This window comes from Grammomys surdaster, unplaced genomic scaffold (assembly GCF_004785775.1).
Source record: "Grammomys surdaster isolate TR1022 unplaced genomic scaffold, NIH_TR_1.0 126182, whole genome shotgun sequence".
Classification (NCBI taxonomy): Eukaryota; Metazoa; Chordata; class Mammalia; order Rodentia; family Muridae; genus Grammomys; species Grammomys surdaster.
In genome coordinates, this window is record NW_021620988.1 from 33,452 (window position 1) to 51,249 (window position 17,798).

The following is a 17,798-nucleotide window of genomic DNA, read 5'->3' on the forward strand; positions in this document are numbered from 1 at the left end:
AGAGAGAGAGAGAGAGAGAGAGAGAGAGAGAGAGAGAGAGAGAGAGAACACATAGACATGCTACAATAGACCGAATTGCTTATGTTGTTTGCACTTGATTTATCATATACTAGTTCCAACTTGTAAAGTTGAGCATCTATATGTAGAAGATATCTATATGCAACTCATAAAACTTTCCACCATACTACAATGAAATTATGCTTGATCTCACTTATAAAAGAGCTACTGAATAGAAAATGACCTTCCTCAGATGAATGAGTTTGTGTTGCACTGGCTGTTTTCCCCCAGTGGCCTCTAATCTTTCTCTTTCAAATATTTTGTTTGAATCCAATGGTGTTTCCCACCCAAAATGAAAGACCAAAGACAGTTCATATCTCTCATATTTCTTTTTCCTTTTCCCTCCCTCCCTCCCTCCCTCCCTCCCTCCCTCCCTCCCTTCCTTCCTTCCTTCCTTCCTTCCTTCCTTCCTTTGCCTTTTCTTTTCTTTCTTTTTTTCTTTTCTTATTTTTGTATCTTTGGTTTTGTTTTGGGAACTCTTTAATTCTCTTAGTTTGAAATTTTAACTAAGACAAACTACATTATGTTCCTCATCTTATTGCTTCTTTGTGAATGTTTGTGTCCATTGCTTGGCCCTGTCATTCCTCCAATGTCTATATTGTGAATGCAAGAACCCAGGAAGATGCTGTCCAAGAAGATGGTATAGGCTGGACAAGAACAAGATTATGTATATAAGCATTTCTATTCTACATAGAAACCCATGGAATAGAATGGGTTTCTAGAAACACATGGTCATTACATTCACAGACTATTAGCAAAACAAGAGCTCACTTTTCTTTTACTTAAAGTGGACTCCTTAATCTTAGTTTGGTTTATTAAAGTGCATTAGAGTTTCTGATCAGAATTCATGGATATTTCTTGTGTTTAGCCTTGCTATAACCTAGATTACTGCTCCCTCCAAGACTGTAGAAATACAATGTTGATATAGATGTGCTTTGATGGTTTTAGTATTAAATTCTTAGGTTAGGTGTGGATGCTTAAGAAAATAATTTAGGACCCTGAGATGTAGCTCAGTGATAGAGCATGGGCCCAGCATCTCTGAAGCCCTTATTAAATCTGCAGCATAGAAAAAAAAAGTAGAGTAACATCATTTTAATCAGTTAAAGGGATTGAGTATCCTGTATCTATTTATTGCTTATTGCCTGTCATATAACAATGTATCGTGAATCATATTTATTAGTTACTTTTGTGGCAATGTGACAAAAAATACTTGAAATAAAAACAATGTAAAGGGAAGACTGCGTATGTTGTTTCATGAGTTCACAGGATTTAGCACAGTATGGTGAAGAAGGCATGGCAGAATATCTCAGGTCATTGTGGTGGGACAGTGTAATAAGGGTATCACTATGAACCACAAGACAGAGAGGCAGGACCTGGGATTAGTTTAACCTTAAATGACCTGTCGATATTGACCTATTCTGCCAGTAAAGCCCCATGTCCTAAATGTCTCACAGTCTCCCCAAAATAGCAGCACCAGCAGGCAAAAAGCATGCAATCATCAGTCCGTGAAGGACAGTTCAGATACAAAGCTCAATGTGCACCTTATGACTGTAAGTCTAAGCAGTATTATTAAATTTATTCCTATTTCTGAGGAGCTCCTCCAATAACTGCATGGTCTAGGTTTTTGGTTTTGTTTTTTTTTAAATTTAGATAAAGTAGTTGTATACAGACACTCATCTATACATGTGTTTTTATGACACAAAGGTCAGACCTCCGGTATCTCTAGTTGAAGTCCTCTGACCTTCTATGGAGCTGCATGCAACTTACTTTAGGGCTGATTTTTGGAATAAGAACCTTTGTCCTCATTCTCTGCAGTTGGCCTAACAAGCTGCTGTTTATTTCAAGTGGAAAACTCATTAATGGTCTGGTGAATGAGAGCTGCTTGGGTCCTGTAAGTGTATATAGCTGTGGAAGCTCTGAATAATTCAACTCTTTGTCAACTCAGTCTGATTCCAGTAGTAACTTCATGGAGTGCTGCTTCCACTTGGCTCTTGATAAGTGTTTGTATGGGCCACAGCCTGCTAGGCCAAAGCCACTTTATTTGATGTTAACTTCATTAAACAGATGTTTATTTACTCCAAACATCCAGAATGTCACTAGAGGGTGAAATAGTCACTCATTTTCCAATGCGGCAGTGAATGGGCTGAGCACGTGCAGTAAGTCAATTCTGGTCTGCCTTTAGCTATTTATGGGGTATGCTTTATAAATCATTATTCCAGTTGTGCCCAAAATGTTCTCCTCCACGTGGGAGATTCTCATGTTCTGTTTATAGAAGACTAACTGTAATTCGCAACCAGAAATGATAATCACTTGACACGTGAGATCACTAGGAAGCAGGTTGGGGAGGAAAGAGTACATTTCAACTTTGAGCTCCCAGGTCATCATACTCCCTCACTGAGGGGAATCTGGTCAGGAATTCAAAGCAGGAATCCTGAGTCAGTAACTGAAGCCAGAGCTATGAAGTAATTAATACTGCGTACTGGCTTATTCCTCATGGATTGCCCAGGCTGCTCTCCTATAGCCTCCAGGACCACTTGCTCGGGGTAGCACCACCCACACTGAGCTAGATTTTTCCTCATCAATCATCAATGAAGGAAAAGCCCTACAGATTTGCCTACAATCAAGTCACATGCAGGCCTTTCCTCAACTGAAAGTCCTTTTTCCAAAACCACTCTAGTTCATGTCAAGTTGGCATAAAAGAAACCAATATAAAATATGATGGTTTTCAGACACTGATTTTCTGAAACAGTGTTTTATTATCTTACCGTAACATTATTAATGTAATTCAGAGGCTTGGTTTCCTACTTAATAAAGAATTTGGCCTATAGCTTAGCCAATTTTTCTCTTAGTGGTTTCTTACCAGTTCCTTGCTGATTCTAGCAATGTGGATGTGTGCTCAATTGTAACAGGCTGATTGAATAACATCTCACGAAAGGCATGAAACCAGAAAGTTTGATTGGCTACATCAATACAATTTTCAGGGTGAATTGAGAATGGTGGTTAGGTGAACGAATTGACTTATGTAATCAAGCTTCTAGACACCAACTGAGGCTCTTCTGCCTCCCATACACCATGTCTACTTTATTGTACTCAAGCCTTGGATTATAGAGTTTGACAAATTTAATTCACTGCATGACCTTTCTCAATGACTGCCTGCTTTGCTTGCTGTACCACAGGGTAGATAAATTTCCGATACTGACTTCTCTTCCACTAGGTTTCCCTATGCAGTTCTGATTTCCAATGAGATTCTTTGTGCTACAGTCAATCTTATTTTGTATTTTCTATGAAGTGAACATTGCACTTGCCTCATAGTATTCGCAACGAGCAATATCTCATGTTCATTGATACCATATATTTGTTAATCTTTCAAGTAGTATGCAATGTAATAGCATATAAATTGCCCCTTTCTCTTCTTTATCTTTTTAGTATCTCCATTACTTTCTCCTACTTCCTAGTTAGCATAAATTGCTTCGCTCATCTTTTCTTTTCCAAAGGCAGAAGATGGATTCCAGCTTAGTGTGGGATACATATGAAGGCTAGCAGTGAAAGTGCACTTTCTTAGTATGTCTTCAATTAAAATGGCAATGATAACTTTACAGAATTTCTTCAGAGAAAAAAATTGTGCACAAATATACTGTAAGGATTATAGTAAAACTATTGATTGATGGACATTTTGTATTTTATAACTTCATACTTTTTAGCTTTGCTCTGTAGACTTAAATAAGGATGATGGGTTGGTTTTGTTTGTTCGGTTGGTTTTTGTTTGTTTTTCTTAGATATATGAGGATTCCAAAGAAGAAAGAGAGACAGTTAATTGTCAATTGCAAATTGTCTATGATATGTAGGAATTATAAATTACTAAATATTTGAACAATACTAATTTCAGGCCATTCCAATGAACCTTTCTTGGAGTATTAATGTGTCATATGTCTAGTGAATATTTAGTTTTAATTTAGTAAGACATATAAAATTTCTGCAGAGGTAAAGTAGGATATTTTTATTAATGTATTTATTTATTCACTTTATATTTCAATATCAGCCTCATCTTGTTGCAGTCCCCTCTCACAGAGCTATCCCCCAATCCTCCCTTTCCTTCTCCTCTGAGAACGGGGAGCCCCTCATATCACTCTACCCTGGCACATCAAATCACTTCAGGACTAGGCACATCCTCTCCCACTGAGGCAAGATAAGGTGGCCAAATTAGAGTAACAGGAACCACAGGCAAGCAACAGAGTCAGGGACAGTATTCACTCTAATTGTAAGGAGACTTGAAGGCCAAGCTGCACTTGTGCTACATATGTGCCTGGGTCTATCCCATGCCTGCCCTTTGGTGATTCAATCTCTGGAAGCCCTCAAATGTTAGGTGACTCTATTAGTCTTCCTGCAGGGTCCCTATCTTTTTCAGGTCCCTCAATCCTCTCCCCAATACTTCTACAAGACTCTCTAGCTCTATCTAATGTTAGGCTATGGGTCTCTGCATCTCATTGCTTAGGCTGTTGGGTGGAGTCTCTCAGAGGACAGTTCTGCTAGACTCCTAGCTGCAAGCATAACAGTATCATTAATAGTATCAGGGTTGACTCTTGCCCATGAGCTGGGTCTTAGTTTGTACCAGTCATTGGCTGGCCATATCCTCTGTCTCAAGCAAGATATTTTTTAAATGGTATAAATGACAGCAAAACACAACAAAGTTGCCATGAGTGCCATAATATAAGTATAGCATTTAACAGAAAAAATAAACTTATAATATACTATCTTAGCATAATGTTTATTTTAGTGTTTTAGAATACTATAGTTTGTAAGATCAACTAAAATGATGCACAGTCAAAATTCATTTTTTATTAGACTATAATGGTTTACAACATTTATATTTCCTAAAAATACAGCAGTTGCCTTATGGGGATGTTTTTAGGGTAACTGGTAAACTGCTGTTCACTCACTGTGATAATCAAATGAAAACAAAGTTTAATGTTTGCCCCAATGTATCTGATGGATTTTCTCTAATGTTTAACTTATTATGCATGTTACCTAATTATTATAATAGTTTCAATTCTAAGTAGACTTAATCACAAAGATGACAATTGTAAAGGGGACAGCCTGATATTTACACAAGAATAAAGAGGAAGAACAGTGAAACAGACTAGAGAACCTGGACGTAAAGCTCAAATCTAGACACAGTTAATTTTTGATAGAAAAGACAAAAACAGACAAGAGGATGATATTCAGAATTTACAAAGAATAGCAGAAAGTAAATAAAATTAAAACAAAGCTCTGGGTCAAAAAATGAACAAATAAACTGAATGGATTTTCTTTTTAAAGTAACACAAATGACCAGTAACTGTTTTTGAGGAGAGCAATATTCCCACCCATCAGGGAAGAACAAATTAAAACTATTGTAAGATGCCTTACTCTACCCAGAATGGCTACTATTTACAAATCAGAAAACAAGTTTTGGCAAGGATGTGAAGAGAAAGGGACCATTATTCACTGTTGGTGGGGTACAGATTAGTACAGCTGTTATGAGAGTCAGTTTGGAGAATTCCCAAAATTAAGAAGAAATACAAATACCATATGACACAGATGTTTCATTCCTGGGAATATAGTATTTATTGATGGTTTATTCACTGTAGCCAAGAATTGGGATCGACTGAGTTGTTCATCAAAGTAAGAAAAGATAATAATACTTTGGTGTATGTATATTACATATCCATATGAATAGTACTCAGCTGTAAATGAAGACTTGCAAGGAAATGGAGAGACTTAGAACGTGTCATACTAAGCTCTATCACAGAATCTATAAAAGAAAATAACACATGCACTGGGATGTGCTGAATCTAGACAATATCACATGTACGTGTAAACAAATATATATGTGTGTGAAATATAACATGATGGAAATGGGAAAATATGAGGGGATTCAGAAGGACCAAATGCAGGCAATGGACATGAGTCATAAAGAACAATGTAAAGCTAATGCTCATTTTCATTCTAATTCTGCCATAGAATCTTTGTCTGTTTTGATGGTGGATAAGTGTATAAAACAGCTTCAATGCTGAAAACGTAAGATTTAACGTGAAGCTTCACAGCTCCCATTCTGAGGGCCTATTCTAATTGTATCCAAGTTTATTCAGGTCTATAGACCTTGCATTTGGTTATTTCTGAACTGTAAGTTTTCAGATTTATTTGCAAGATTATTTTCCAAGTTTATAAAATTAAAAACAGTTATAGTAGTTGAGTATGTTGTAATACCCTGCTTAGTAATTTCATATTATATGAGGCAGCTTTCCATATTTTACCAAAATACTTGAAGCAATGAATTTATAAAGAGAAAAATGTTATCTTGGCCTATAATTACTGAAGTATGAATCTATGGCTGTATTATTTGACTTGTGACAGAGAACTTCATGGTAGGAGATCAAGACTTAAGGGAATACTCTTTGCTCCATGAGCAGGAAGAACATATGTGAGGCTGAAAGAATTAGCATGTTCCTAATGATCTAAAGGCCTCCCAATGAACTATTGCTTCTGGAATCTGCACAACTTCACAATTTGGTCTGTCTGGGATCAAAGGCTGTAGCAAACAGTCTTTGTAGGCTACCTGATCTCTGGATAGCATAGCATTTACACTGACACCTTGTGTTTATCTTGATGCTTTTACAAGAGGCCAACACCATGTGACTTTCACAAGCCTTTCAGTGATGTGCTCCTTGTATTTATTCCGATGTTTAGCATGAACAAATTTTATTGATAGTTGATTTGTCTGCTGGAAAATTTTTTGAATGATTTGTTGCTTGAAAAATGTTTCCTTCTTTTTAAATAGGCCTTCAATGAGTTTGAGGTTGAACAACATCAAGAATGTGCATATGATCACTTGGAAATTTTTGATGGAGAAACAGAGAAGTCACCAATCCTTGGCCGACTCTGTGGCAGCAAAATACCAGATCCCCTCATGGCTACTGGGAATGAAATGTTTATTCGGTTTATTTCTGATGCCTCTGTTCAAAGAAAAGGCTTTCAAGCTACTCATTCCACAGGTCAGCAAATTATCTTTGTGTGTTTCTTCTAAGAAAATACTTTTTAAAAATTAATCTTTAAATTTCATATAAACTGAAGATTTCATGATTATATATACATATGTATTTATACATACACTTGTACACATGCACATACACATGCACACACATGCACACATGCACATACACACACACACACACACACACACACACACACAGAGGCCACTATACTTTCCCCTCACTTTTATAACTCTTTGTGTTGGGTATGTAGATGTGCCTTATTAATAGAATTACCTCAAGCTACATTTCTATTGCTGCGATGAAATGTCTTGACATAAAGCAACTTTGAGATGAAAAAACATTGGCTCACAAGACCAGGATGCAGTCCATCATTATTGGGAAGTCAAGGCAGGGACTTGAAGCAGCTAGTTACATTCCTACTCAAGAACAGAGAAAAGAAATACATGCCTTACACTCAGATTCAAGTGCAGCCTCCTTTATATAGCTAGGCATGCCAAGATCCCTTATCAAGAATGTAGGGCAAATACAGTGAGCTGTATTTCCCTATACCAATTATTGTAAATTAAGTATGCCCCACAGACAGACCCAGGGTCGACATGATCTAGACAGCCCCCCATTGAGACTGTCTTTCAGGTGATTCTACATTGTGTCAGGCTGCCAATTAAAAGTAAATATCTCAGCTCATAAAACTCTCATTGAAATGTGTTATATGGAATATTTGGAAACTATTCTGGCTACTTTGATACTTTTGCAGAAGTAGAAGATTCATGGAAGAAATATAAAGTAACAAATACTACTACTACTACTGATAATAATAATAGTAATAATAATATTTCAGTTTTATTTGCTATCAGTGTAACCTGGGGATGTAGAAATATTTCTAAATATTTGTATAATTAATCTTATAACTAACATTACTAGTTTCACTGACATGTTACATTTTATAGATAGGAAGCTATACTTTGTTATTAAAAACCTTTATTTCATCTAGTAAGCTGCTTCTTTTAAAAGCTAACTATTGCCTTAATACATATTTTGTAAATGGTTTGGGGATTTCTTTGTTCAACAGACTGTCATTTTCTCCTAACTTATATTTGGTATGTAATATGATCTTTCCCCTAATCCTGTTATTTTTGCTATTTAGGGAAAAGTTTACTTAATAAAAGTATAAATATGTATAAATATGTAAAGGTGAAATAAGTAAGATAAAAATATTTATAGCATTGGGCCAATTTAAATACATGGTCCGTAAAATATGCTAAGGAATATTCCCTTTTCCTTTCAGATTTCAGGGGAAAAATGGTAATCATAGATATTTGTAAAAGTCGTTGAGCTTATATTGACACCTGGTGGCCATACTGAAGTATTACATAGGGCGATGTAAGAATAATTCATATACATGTGTGAAATAATTTAATGCAATATTTGTCATGTTTTCTTGGTAATTGTTTGGTTTTCTTTAATTTTTATTTAACAGTCTATATGTGTTAAGTATCTTATTGAACAATATTTTCTTTCAGTGTTTTTATTTTACTGCAGAATTGATTTAAAATTAACTCTGAGAAAATGGGAATTGTTAAAATTGTGGTATGCTATGTACTATTAATTATTAGACTCTTAACAATAATAGTAGTTGATTATTTCTTGTAACAGTTATAATTGTTGTGGTTTTAGAAAAAATCAAACTATAGCCATTTCCTGTTAATTTTCTAGACAATTGGTATTGTAGATTCATTTCTGTTAATTTGCCAAGTATTCAAGCTGTAGAAAAATTGGTGTCCCATTATGCCTTCTTAATTGTCCTGATGGTGCAAAGTTGGTGGCTCTTAAATACATACACACACACATACACACACAAACACACACACATGCACACGTACATGCACACACACGTACATACACACACATAACACATACACACATGCACACATAAAACCACATAGACACATATGCACACACACAGGCACATGCACACATATACATGTACACATGCACACATGAACACACACCTATTCACACACAAGTACCGGCACACACATGCTTAAACACATGCACATGCTCACATATGCACACACACATGCACACACACATATATACACACATGCACACACACATACTCGTGTACACACATACACACAGGCACACACATACACACACATGCATACATACACATGAACACACATTCACATATACACATGCCACACATGCACACACACAAACACACACATGCACATACCCATTATACACATGCACACACACATACACGCATACACATGGATGCTCCCCTCTATCCCAACATATGGTCTTGAGGTTATCGAGAGCTGTAAAACCAATGACACCCTCGAGTATTTGGTGACTTCAACTTGTATACTCTATTTACTTGTTGTTTATTATGAAAGCAATTGACATCAATTCTATCAAACTGAGATCAGCTGTATCATCTTGTGCAGATGAAGAAACTGAATTTGTAGATAATTAATTTGCAAATGTTTGCAAGTCAGTATCTAATCATGGATTTACTCCAATTTTGACCACCCCCAAACCTAATGTATCCCTCTATAGGGTATTTTATCCATTTAAAACTATAGAATTAGGACAGAAAGGAATACTTACGTCATCACTCCTTAAAACAATAGATTAAGACCAAACTTGGTGTTTAAATTACATAAATGGAATGGAAGGCCTTTTTTAGTTTGTATCTATTCAAATATCACAGTAACTAACCTCAGTCAAATGTTAAAGCAAACATAGGACTTGGGTATTATTCATTTGGTTCTGTCACTTTAAATCTGAGAAATCTGGAGCTGTAACTTAAATGTCAACCAAAGTACCACAAATATCAATGACAATTGCCATTAGACTCTGGGCTTCCCCACTGTACTCATTTAGTCTGATCGATGTCTCCTATGGTGTGTATGTTTGCCTTTCCTGTAAGTTACGAACTTTAGCATTCAGATGAATGATCTTGAAACTTTCTGGGTGGATTTTCTTTTCTGTGCTGTTGCAAAATAGCACCTTACATAAATTATTTTGTATTTCACCTGCTGGATATATCTCCTTAAACAACATTCCTTCTATTAAGTTCAGTTGTCCTATAACTTCCCATCAAAATTTTGTTTTGGCATTTGCTCAGACAGTGTGATGGGTTAGTATTCCTTTGGGAAAAACAATTCAGAGATTTATTGGAAGAGTGTACTGGAAACTCCCATAAGCTAAAAGCTCACAGTGTAAGTTAAACTAAAGTCCAAGCTGGGACCACATCTGCTAATTTCATCATGTGTAAAGCACTTTTATATTACTTACCTTTTTCTAGAACAAATGCATTAGGTTTGTGACCTCAACTATATATTTTAATTTAACTAAGTAAATTTATTTTTCTATATACAATGTTAATTTGGCTCCAAAAGAATTTATAACATCCAATTGCAATGTTGTTGTTATGAAGTTTGTTTGTTTTATTTATTTACAAAATGATGCTATCCATACAGTAGATATGGACACTGTTAGGAAGAGAACTTTGTTTCTCTCTGACAGTTGGTTTAAATTCAAGTTCAATTTAATTTAATCCCTTAGTCAAAAGAAACAAAATGTGCAAAAAACATGTGTATTCTATCAGATATTATGATTTCAAAGAAGAAGAAGAAGGAGGAGGAGGAGGAGAAAGAGGAGGAAGAAGAGGAGGAGAAAGGGGAGAGAAATGTATTTCAACAGTGTTTTTTGACTTTCTGCATGATTTTCTCAAGTATTAAACATTTTATGGTTTGTCAGTGGCATTTGATACTCCAATAATATGTTATCATGCCCTTTTCAGAGAAAATTGTTCACATGGAGGTTAACTGAATTAGAATGGACTAGTAAAAGCACTTATAGACTTCTGGGATGTTTTTTGGAATCTTATACTACCAGGAAACAAACAAATATGTCTTTGCAAATTAAAATGAAATCTGCTACATAGTTTTTCTTCCTGAGTTCATTTTCAATTTCTCAGACGTGTTGATGATGCTTTGGGACCTTGTAAAGCAGTATTAAACTATTGATATAAAAGTACTACTGTTAACATGTTCAAGACTGGTTTTATTTATGTATTTTGGCTTGATAATGCAGACAATTTTGACAATATCTTAACTATATAAAATATCTTTTCTCAGAAAGTCTCTAATATTATGTTGGTTTAAGTTTGAAGAACCAGGAGAAATAAAAAAAGCAGTGAGTTGCCTAATAATGTGTATCACTTTATGATGGGTTTCTCTCAGAGCATCCATGATTCACACCACTTGCAAACATATTATCCAAATAATTATCTTAAAACTATCACCTGGTGGACTACATTTCCACTTTGGGCTTTAATGAGGAGAACATTATTTTTACATTTATTAGTATGAACAGAGCTGTATGGGCATTGAGGAATGAGTAGACCTAGTAACATGAGTCAATTTTAGTAATATTTTACACTGTTCTCAAACCTTACGCTGTATGACATTTAATAGAAATATGAGTTGACAACTTTGTTATGCTTATATTCATAAGCCTTTAAGTGTCTCTCCACTTTTTGTTCTATTTCACTCCTACCTTAACTCTCCTTCTAAGATGGGGATGACAGAGAACTTCTGCAGAAAGGCGTTCCAAAGCAGCACACCCCATGTCTCATGCCACCCCCTCAACCCAGTTCTTCCTGACCCATGGAGAAATCATAGTTAAAGTGAAAGATCACGATGGATTACAATCAGAATAATCCATAGTTATGGGTTATTACAATCTATCAGTTATATCAAACCTTGAGAATCAGCAGTTATTAAATTCAGGAACTTTAAGTCACTGATTCACATAATCCTATCCTGAAATCAGATTGACTTCTAAGATTCTTTTCTTTTTAATTCCATGTGTATAACTGTTTTGCCTGAATGTATATATGTGTGCCACGTCCACACCTGGTGCTTGTGCAAGACAGAAGAGGGCATCAGATATTCTAGAACCGGAGTTACAGAAGGTCATGAGCCATATTGTGTGTGCTGAGAATTTAATCCAGGTCTTCTGGAAGAGCAGCCAGTGCTCTCAACTGCTGAGTCCCAAATCAGATGTGTTGTTCACATGCTGTTTTACTTGTCTTAAAGATACAACATTTCCTTTCTGATATGTCTAAATGTCTAAAGCTATTGTTCTTTTTCTCTGTAGCTTTCAATAGTGCACCTGAATATTTTCATGTACTTTCATAGCCTGAATAACCTGTTTAAGATAACTTTTCGCTGTGAGTCATAACCATTAAATTTCATGTATGGTTTGATCATCCATTTTTCATATAGACCATCTAACATGAGCATTGTGTGTGATCTCTATTTTGAAATGAAATTGGAGAATCTGGACTGTAGCTCAGTAGTAGGCCTTGCATGTAGTGCCCTTTGTTCAATCCTAAATTTAGACCTATATAATCTGACCTTGAAGGTCTGTGACATGCAGAAGAGACTATTTCCTGGGAGTTGTATAAGAGTTACTCTGGCGAAGAAGGGTGTTTTGCTTCCTATATATGATCCTGGATGAATACAATGTCAAATTGGATGGAAATTCCAGCCTTTAGGGATAGTTTCATGAATGTGTTATCCAATGGTTAAACATCTGTAATAGTGTCATCTATGTCAGAACATTGAGCAAAAGCCTTAGCTAACTGTCTGAAAAGATGTTCTTGGGGATAGAAATATGAAGCTCTGAATGAATAGCTGCACTGACACAACACCAAAGGGTTGATGCATTTAGATATAGGATCCGTACATCAGATACAGAAATCTTAATCTAAAATCATTACCAACCAGGTTCCTGTGGAGATGGCTAAGTCAGTAAATTGCTTGCCTCCCAAGCATGAAGGCCTGAGTTCAGATCTCCAGTATGAAGGCTAAATAGAAGGCATTGTGCTGCAAAGTTCTCTAATTGAGTACTGGGGAGGCAGAGAGCACATCAGGTTTGCTGACCACATAGATATTCTGGCCAAATCAGCCAAATTGATAAGATCTAGGTTCAGTGGAAGGCACCATTTAAAAAAATAAATAAGACAGAGAATGGTTGAGAAAAACATCTAGTATGTACCTCTGACTCCTACAGTATATTCACACATGCATCTGCACACATATACAAACAAGTTCAATAAAATAACAACTCCCTTTCCAAGCACAGTGCAGTTTAGCCAATACAAGTCTGAAAAAAACCTCATAAATGTTTCTGCTGCCCACATCCTCACTATGGGTTATCTTATGACCAATGGTGACATTGTTATGAATGTATTTTCATACACAGTGGTTTAGCATCCCATGTCTGAGAATGCTGTATTTTCTGGGGGAATCTCCTGATCTTAGCTTTGAAATTCCTAGTTCTGGTGATTGACACAGATGCTTGGAAACTTCCCAGGGGTTGGTAGGCACCCTACTTTCCCCCAACTTTTTCACATTTCATTCTTTATCTCTGTGCTTACTATTAGATTTGTTCTTAGGCTATTTTAGCCTTCTGATGCTTCTATTTGATCTATTCCATAGTAAATAGAAACCTCTGATCGCAGTGAACTACTAAAAAGTTTGGGGAACAGTTCTTTCTTTGAATTAGACAAGCTAAGAAATTTTATTTTCATAGCTTCAATTCTTAGATGTATTTTCTGTAGGTGATGATGCCAGTGCACAGAAGAGATTTGTATTTCTCAAAAAACTGAAGCTAAAATTTTATTATAGCAAATACATCAATTATACCTGAACTGATTCTATGATGAATTATATATTCTTTTGCTGATTGTGTGAGATAGTATTACTACTCAAATACTATTATTATACATGTATATTAATGTTGTATATATTATATAAAATTCTATATATTCATAAGCTTTATATGCTTTGATATATTTTCAGGTTATTTTTATTTGTTTGATTACTGAATTCTAAGTTTTCATTATGTAAATAATGATTTGAAAGTAAAAACATGAATAGATGTATCTTCCATAATTCTATTGTTTGTGACAAGTACTTTTCAAGGTGACTTTTATGTATTATATTTTGAAAAGTCACAAAGATTGGTGCCATTAGCATATATACTTTGTCTTTGGAAAAATGAGGATCAGAGGCATGATCTTGATTGCTCATAGTCTTATAGTTAGTTGGATTTTTAAGCCAGTTTCTTAAGCCAGACAGGCTGTATGTGTTATTTCTGTCTATACACATGATACTGTCTGATTTTTAAGTCACAAACACATACCTAATCCTAGATGTAGAAACAGGCATTAGAGGTTAGATGGACTCCACTGAAATAGAGGCTGAACAGTGGAAACTCACCAGATTATATATTTCTTTCCTTGGGCAGAATGTGGTGGTCGATTGAAAGCAGAGCCAAAGCCTAAAGACCTGTACTCTCATGCTCAGTTTGGAGATAATAACTACCCAGGACAACTGGACTGTGAATGGTTGTTGGTGTCAGAACGAGGCTCTCGACTTGAATTGTCCTTCCAGACTTTTGAAGTAGAAGAAGAAGCCGACTGTGGCTATGACTATGTTGAAGTCTTTGATGGTCTCAACTCAAAAGCTATGGGTCTTGGTAGATTCTGTGGATCAGGGGTAAGTATGCCACCAACAGGTTCCCATAGTCAGTTAATGAGATGCCTGTTAATCAGTGGTTGGTGTATATAATATTTATAAACTGGAAATATTTTTGAAACAATAGCATACTTTATTACTAACAATGGCTCAACAAAATAAATGTGACTCTCATATCTTCCTATTTCTCCACTTCTAATGAGTTTACATTATAATTCATGTGAACATATGGACTTAATTGTTCCAGTTTTTTTCACTTTCCATATTCTATGTTTTCATTATGCAGTGAATATTTAAATGATTAATAATTCAAAACCAATACACACACCACACAAACACACACATACACAGATACACACACACACACACACACACACACACACACACACGGCCTTGACATTGTTGGTTCTTTTAAAATTAAAGCATAAGAGAAAAGAAAAAGATCCATATCTCACCAGTTTACATTCCATTCTTTGATGGCTCAGAGGTTAAGAACACTGTGTGTTTTTCCAGAGGTCCTGAGTTCAGTACTCAGCAACCACATGGTGGCTCACAATTATCTGTGATGGGATATGATAACCTCTTCTGGCATGCATGTAGGGCACTCATATACGCTAGGTAGGTAGGTAGACAGACAGACAGACAGACAGACAGATTGATAGACAGATTTTTCAGATCATTTGAGGCCTAGCAATGCAGAATGCTCCACCATTGTTCTACATGCAGAGGTACAGTACAGAGATAAGTAGGGGAGAGGCCACATGAGAAGCTAGATTGAGAAACACTCTGGTTTTCTCCATTTCTGCCAGGACTCACTGCATTCAAATTTAGAATATTCTCATGTGTAGTTTGCTTAAAATGACAATAGACTCGACTTTCTGAGTGTCAAATCTTATCTATGCATTTAATAATAATAAATCACCAAACTTCTACCAAAATAACACTTCGTAGAATATCTTTAGACTATTAAAAGGGAGAAAAGTAAGATTTAGATTTCACAAGTGGGTCATTTCACAATAACCACTGGATATCTCTTTACTGGTTTTAAATCTCCTTTATTTGCATGTAAATGAAAAAAAGATGGATTAAAGTTTTGAAAAAAAACAAATCTTACTGAAAATTCTGGAATTTAGGTGTGTACTAGCATGTCTTCAAAATATGAGATCTTAGGTATGCCAGTTCCTCCAAGAATCTCATGTTTTCTCATCCTTGTGGGAATAAATCCAACAGGAACACTTTGCTATGTTGCTGGGTGGGTTGAGTGGTTAGAGCATGCACACGATGTGACACAGTGGCCCATTCTCCACTCATTCCAGTTCAACTTTATTTGCTTTTTCTTTCAGCCACCAGAAGAGATCTATTCAATTGGAGATGTGGCTTTAATTCATTTTCACACAGATGACACTATCAACAAGAAAGGATTTTATATAAGATATAAAAGTATAAGATACCCGGAAACCATGCATGCTGAGAACTAATGCTGACCTCCCTCAGAACAGAAAGGAATGTGCATATGGAAAGAAGACATTTTTAAAATTGACAATATTAGTACAATTGTTTTATATAATGAATTTGAGCAAAAGAAACCTGCAAGATTAGAGTTATCTCTGAAATGAAAGAGAACTTTCCAGAAAGCCTGATTGACATTGCAAGGATGTTTGAAAGTCATGCTTGTTCAAGGAAGACTAACAGCTTGAAATAGATGCTTCACACTTTGGACAGTTCATTTCATGGACTGTGATTCTCTGGAACGATTTCTTGACTACTTTTTCGAGATCTGAGGACATAAAAATGATCAGATAGATCATAGCTTGGAAACCCACTTCTTGGGTCTTAGCATGTCTTCTTAGACTTCGTAGGTCAGACACAATGTAAACCAAATCCATGTAAGAATAGTGGAATAGTGGTCTTTGGAAGGTGGTTTGTCATTTAAATGTAGGTGTGTATTTGTGTGTGTTTACTCATGCAAGTGTGTGCGTGTGTGCTGTGTGCATATGTGCGTGCATGCGAGTATGTGTGTATGTGTTTGGAAACTGGAATATTTCATCTTCATTATTTTCAAATGCAGGCCAGCCTAACCTGTTCACACAAATGATTTTGTGACCACTTCATTGTATCTATATCTTGAGAAGTTCAAAATATCTATAGTGTCTACAATGCATTTAATCCCTAGATATCATATTTAATTACTGGATAATACCCAGTTCACTAGTAGACTAATTTCTCTCTGGAGAAGTGCTGAATAGTCACACCAAATCCAAGAAACTCACCATGTCTTATAAACCTTTAAGATAAAATTTCAACAAGGTGTGTGCAGCCATCTTCCAAATGACTGCCTGGATGTTTTTTATTCCAGTTACTACTGCTGCTGCTATGGTCTTTCTTTTATTGTTAATGTGTTGATATGTTATTATTATGGTTATTGTTATTGATGTTGTTACTATATTTAAAAATTATGAGATGAAGTGGAAGTAGAGTTTGGGAGAAATGAAATCTCTCTCTTTTTTGTTCTCTTCTTGAAATTCAGTTTCAAAAATACAATATTTTGTGGCAAATGATTTGTTTCTGACATATTTCCTATGGTGCTATTCCATAAACATTAAGACAGCAGCAACAACAAGTTTCTGACCTTTGAGCCAAATGCCTGTGTGCTGTGAATGTCTCCTTATATGTGGCTGGCAAAGGAGACTCAAGACGTTTTAGATATTTCAAGGGTGTGTCACGGCAAGGACAAAGCTTGTCCCATGGAACAACTACTTCCAATGCCTTAGAATTCCTGCACATAAACAAATCTGCTTAAAGACATGCCTCTTGAGATGTTGACCATCGTAGCATATGGTAATCAGGAACTTCAAGAAGAAAATCCATTTCCATGACAGAGACATTGTACATACAGATACGTATATACATGTGTACATCCAAATCTGCTTTTGTTGTAGAAATGTAATTTTAGATCAAACTTTTGCTTTATAGCACTGTGCGTTTTTAATATTGATGTATTGTATATGTGAGACTCTGAGGGAGGGTGTCTAACAGAAGGTGAAGAGCTATTGGTGGTTGACAAATTTAATTTGTATGCCACGTTGTCCTAGAACTGTGTTTGAAGTAGTGCTGTGATAAGGTTTCGTGGACACATAATGGATAATTCTAA

At 35.8% G+C, this 17,798-nt stretch overlaps 1 protein-coding gene across 1 annotated transcript in view; it reads left to right on the top strand.

Annotated features, from left to right (window-relative positions):
* LOC114612755 (tolloid-like protein 1) overlaps positions 1-16,125 on the top strand; it is a gene marked incomplete at its 5' end in the record, with an annotated part of 36,990 nt that extends 20,865 nt beyond the window's left edge. Inside the window, 3 exons of the mRNA XM_028757778.1 lie at positions 6,875-7,088; positions 14,418-14,668; positions 15,991-16,125. Of these exons, the coding sequence (XP_028613611.1) occupies positions 6,875-7,088; positions 14,418-14,668; positions 15,991-16,125 (600 nt within the window). The remainder of the gene's footprint in view (positions 1-6,874; positions 7,089-14,417; positions 14,669-15,990) is intronic.
* Between the last annotated feature and the right edge of the window lie 1,673 nt (positions 16,126-17,798).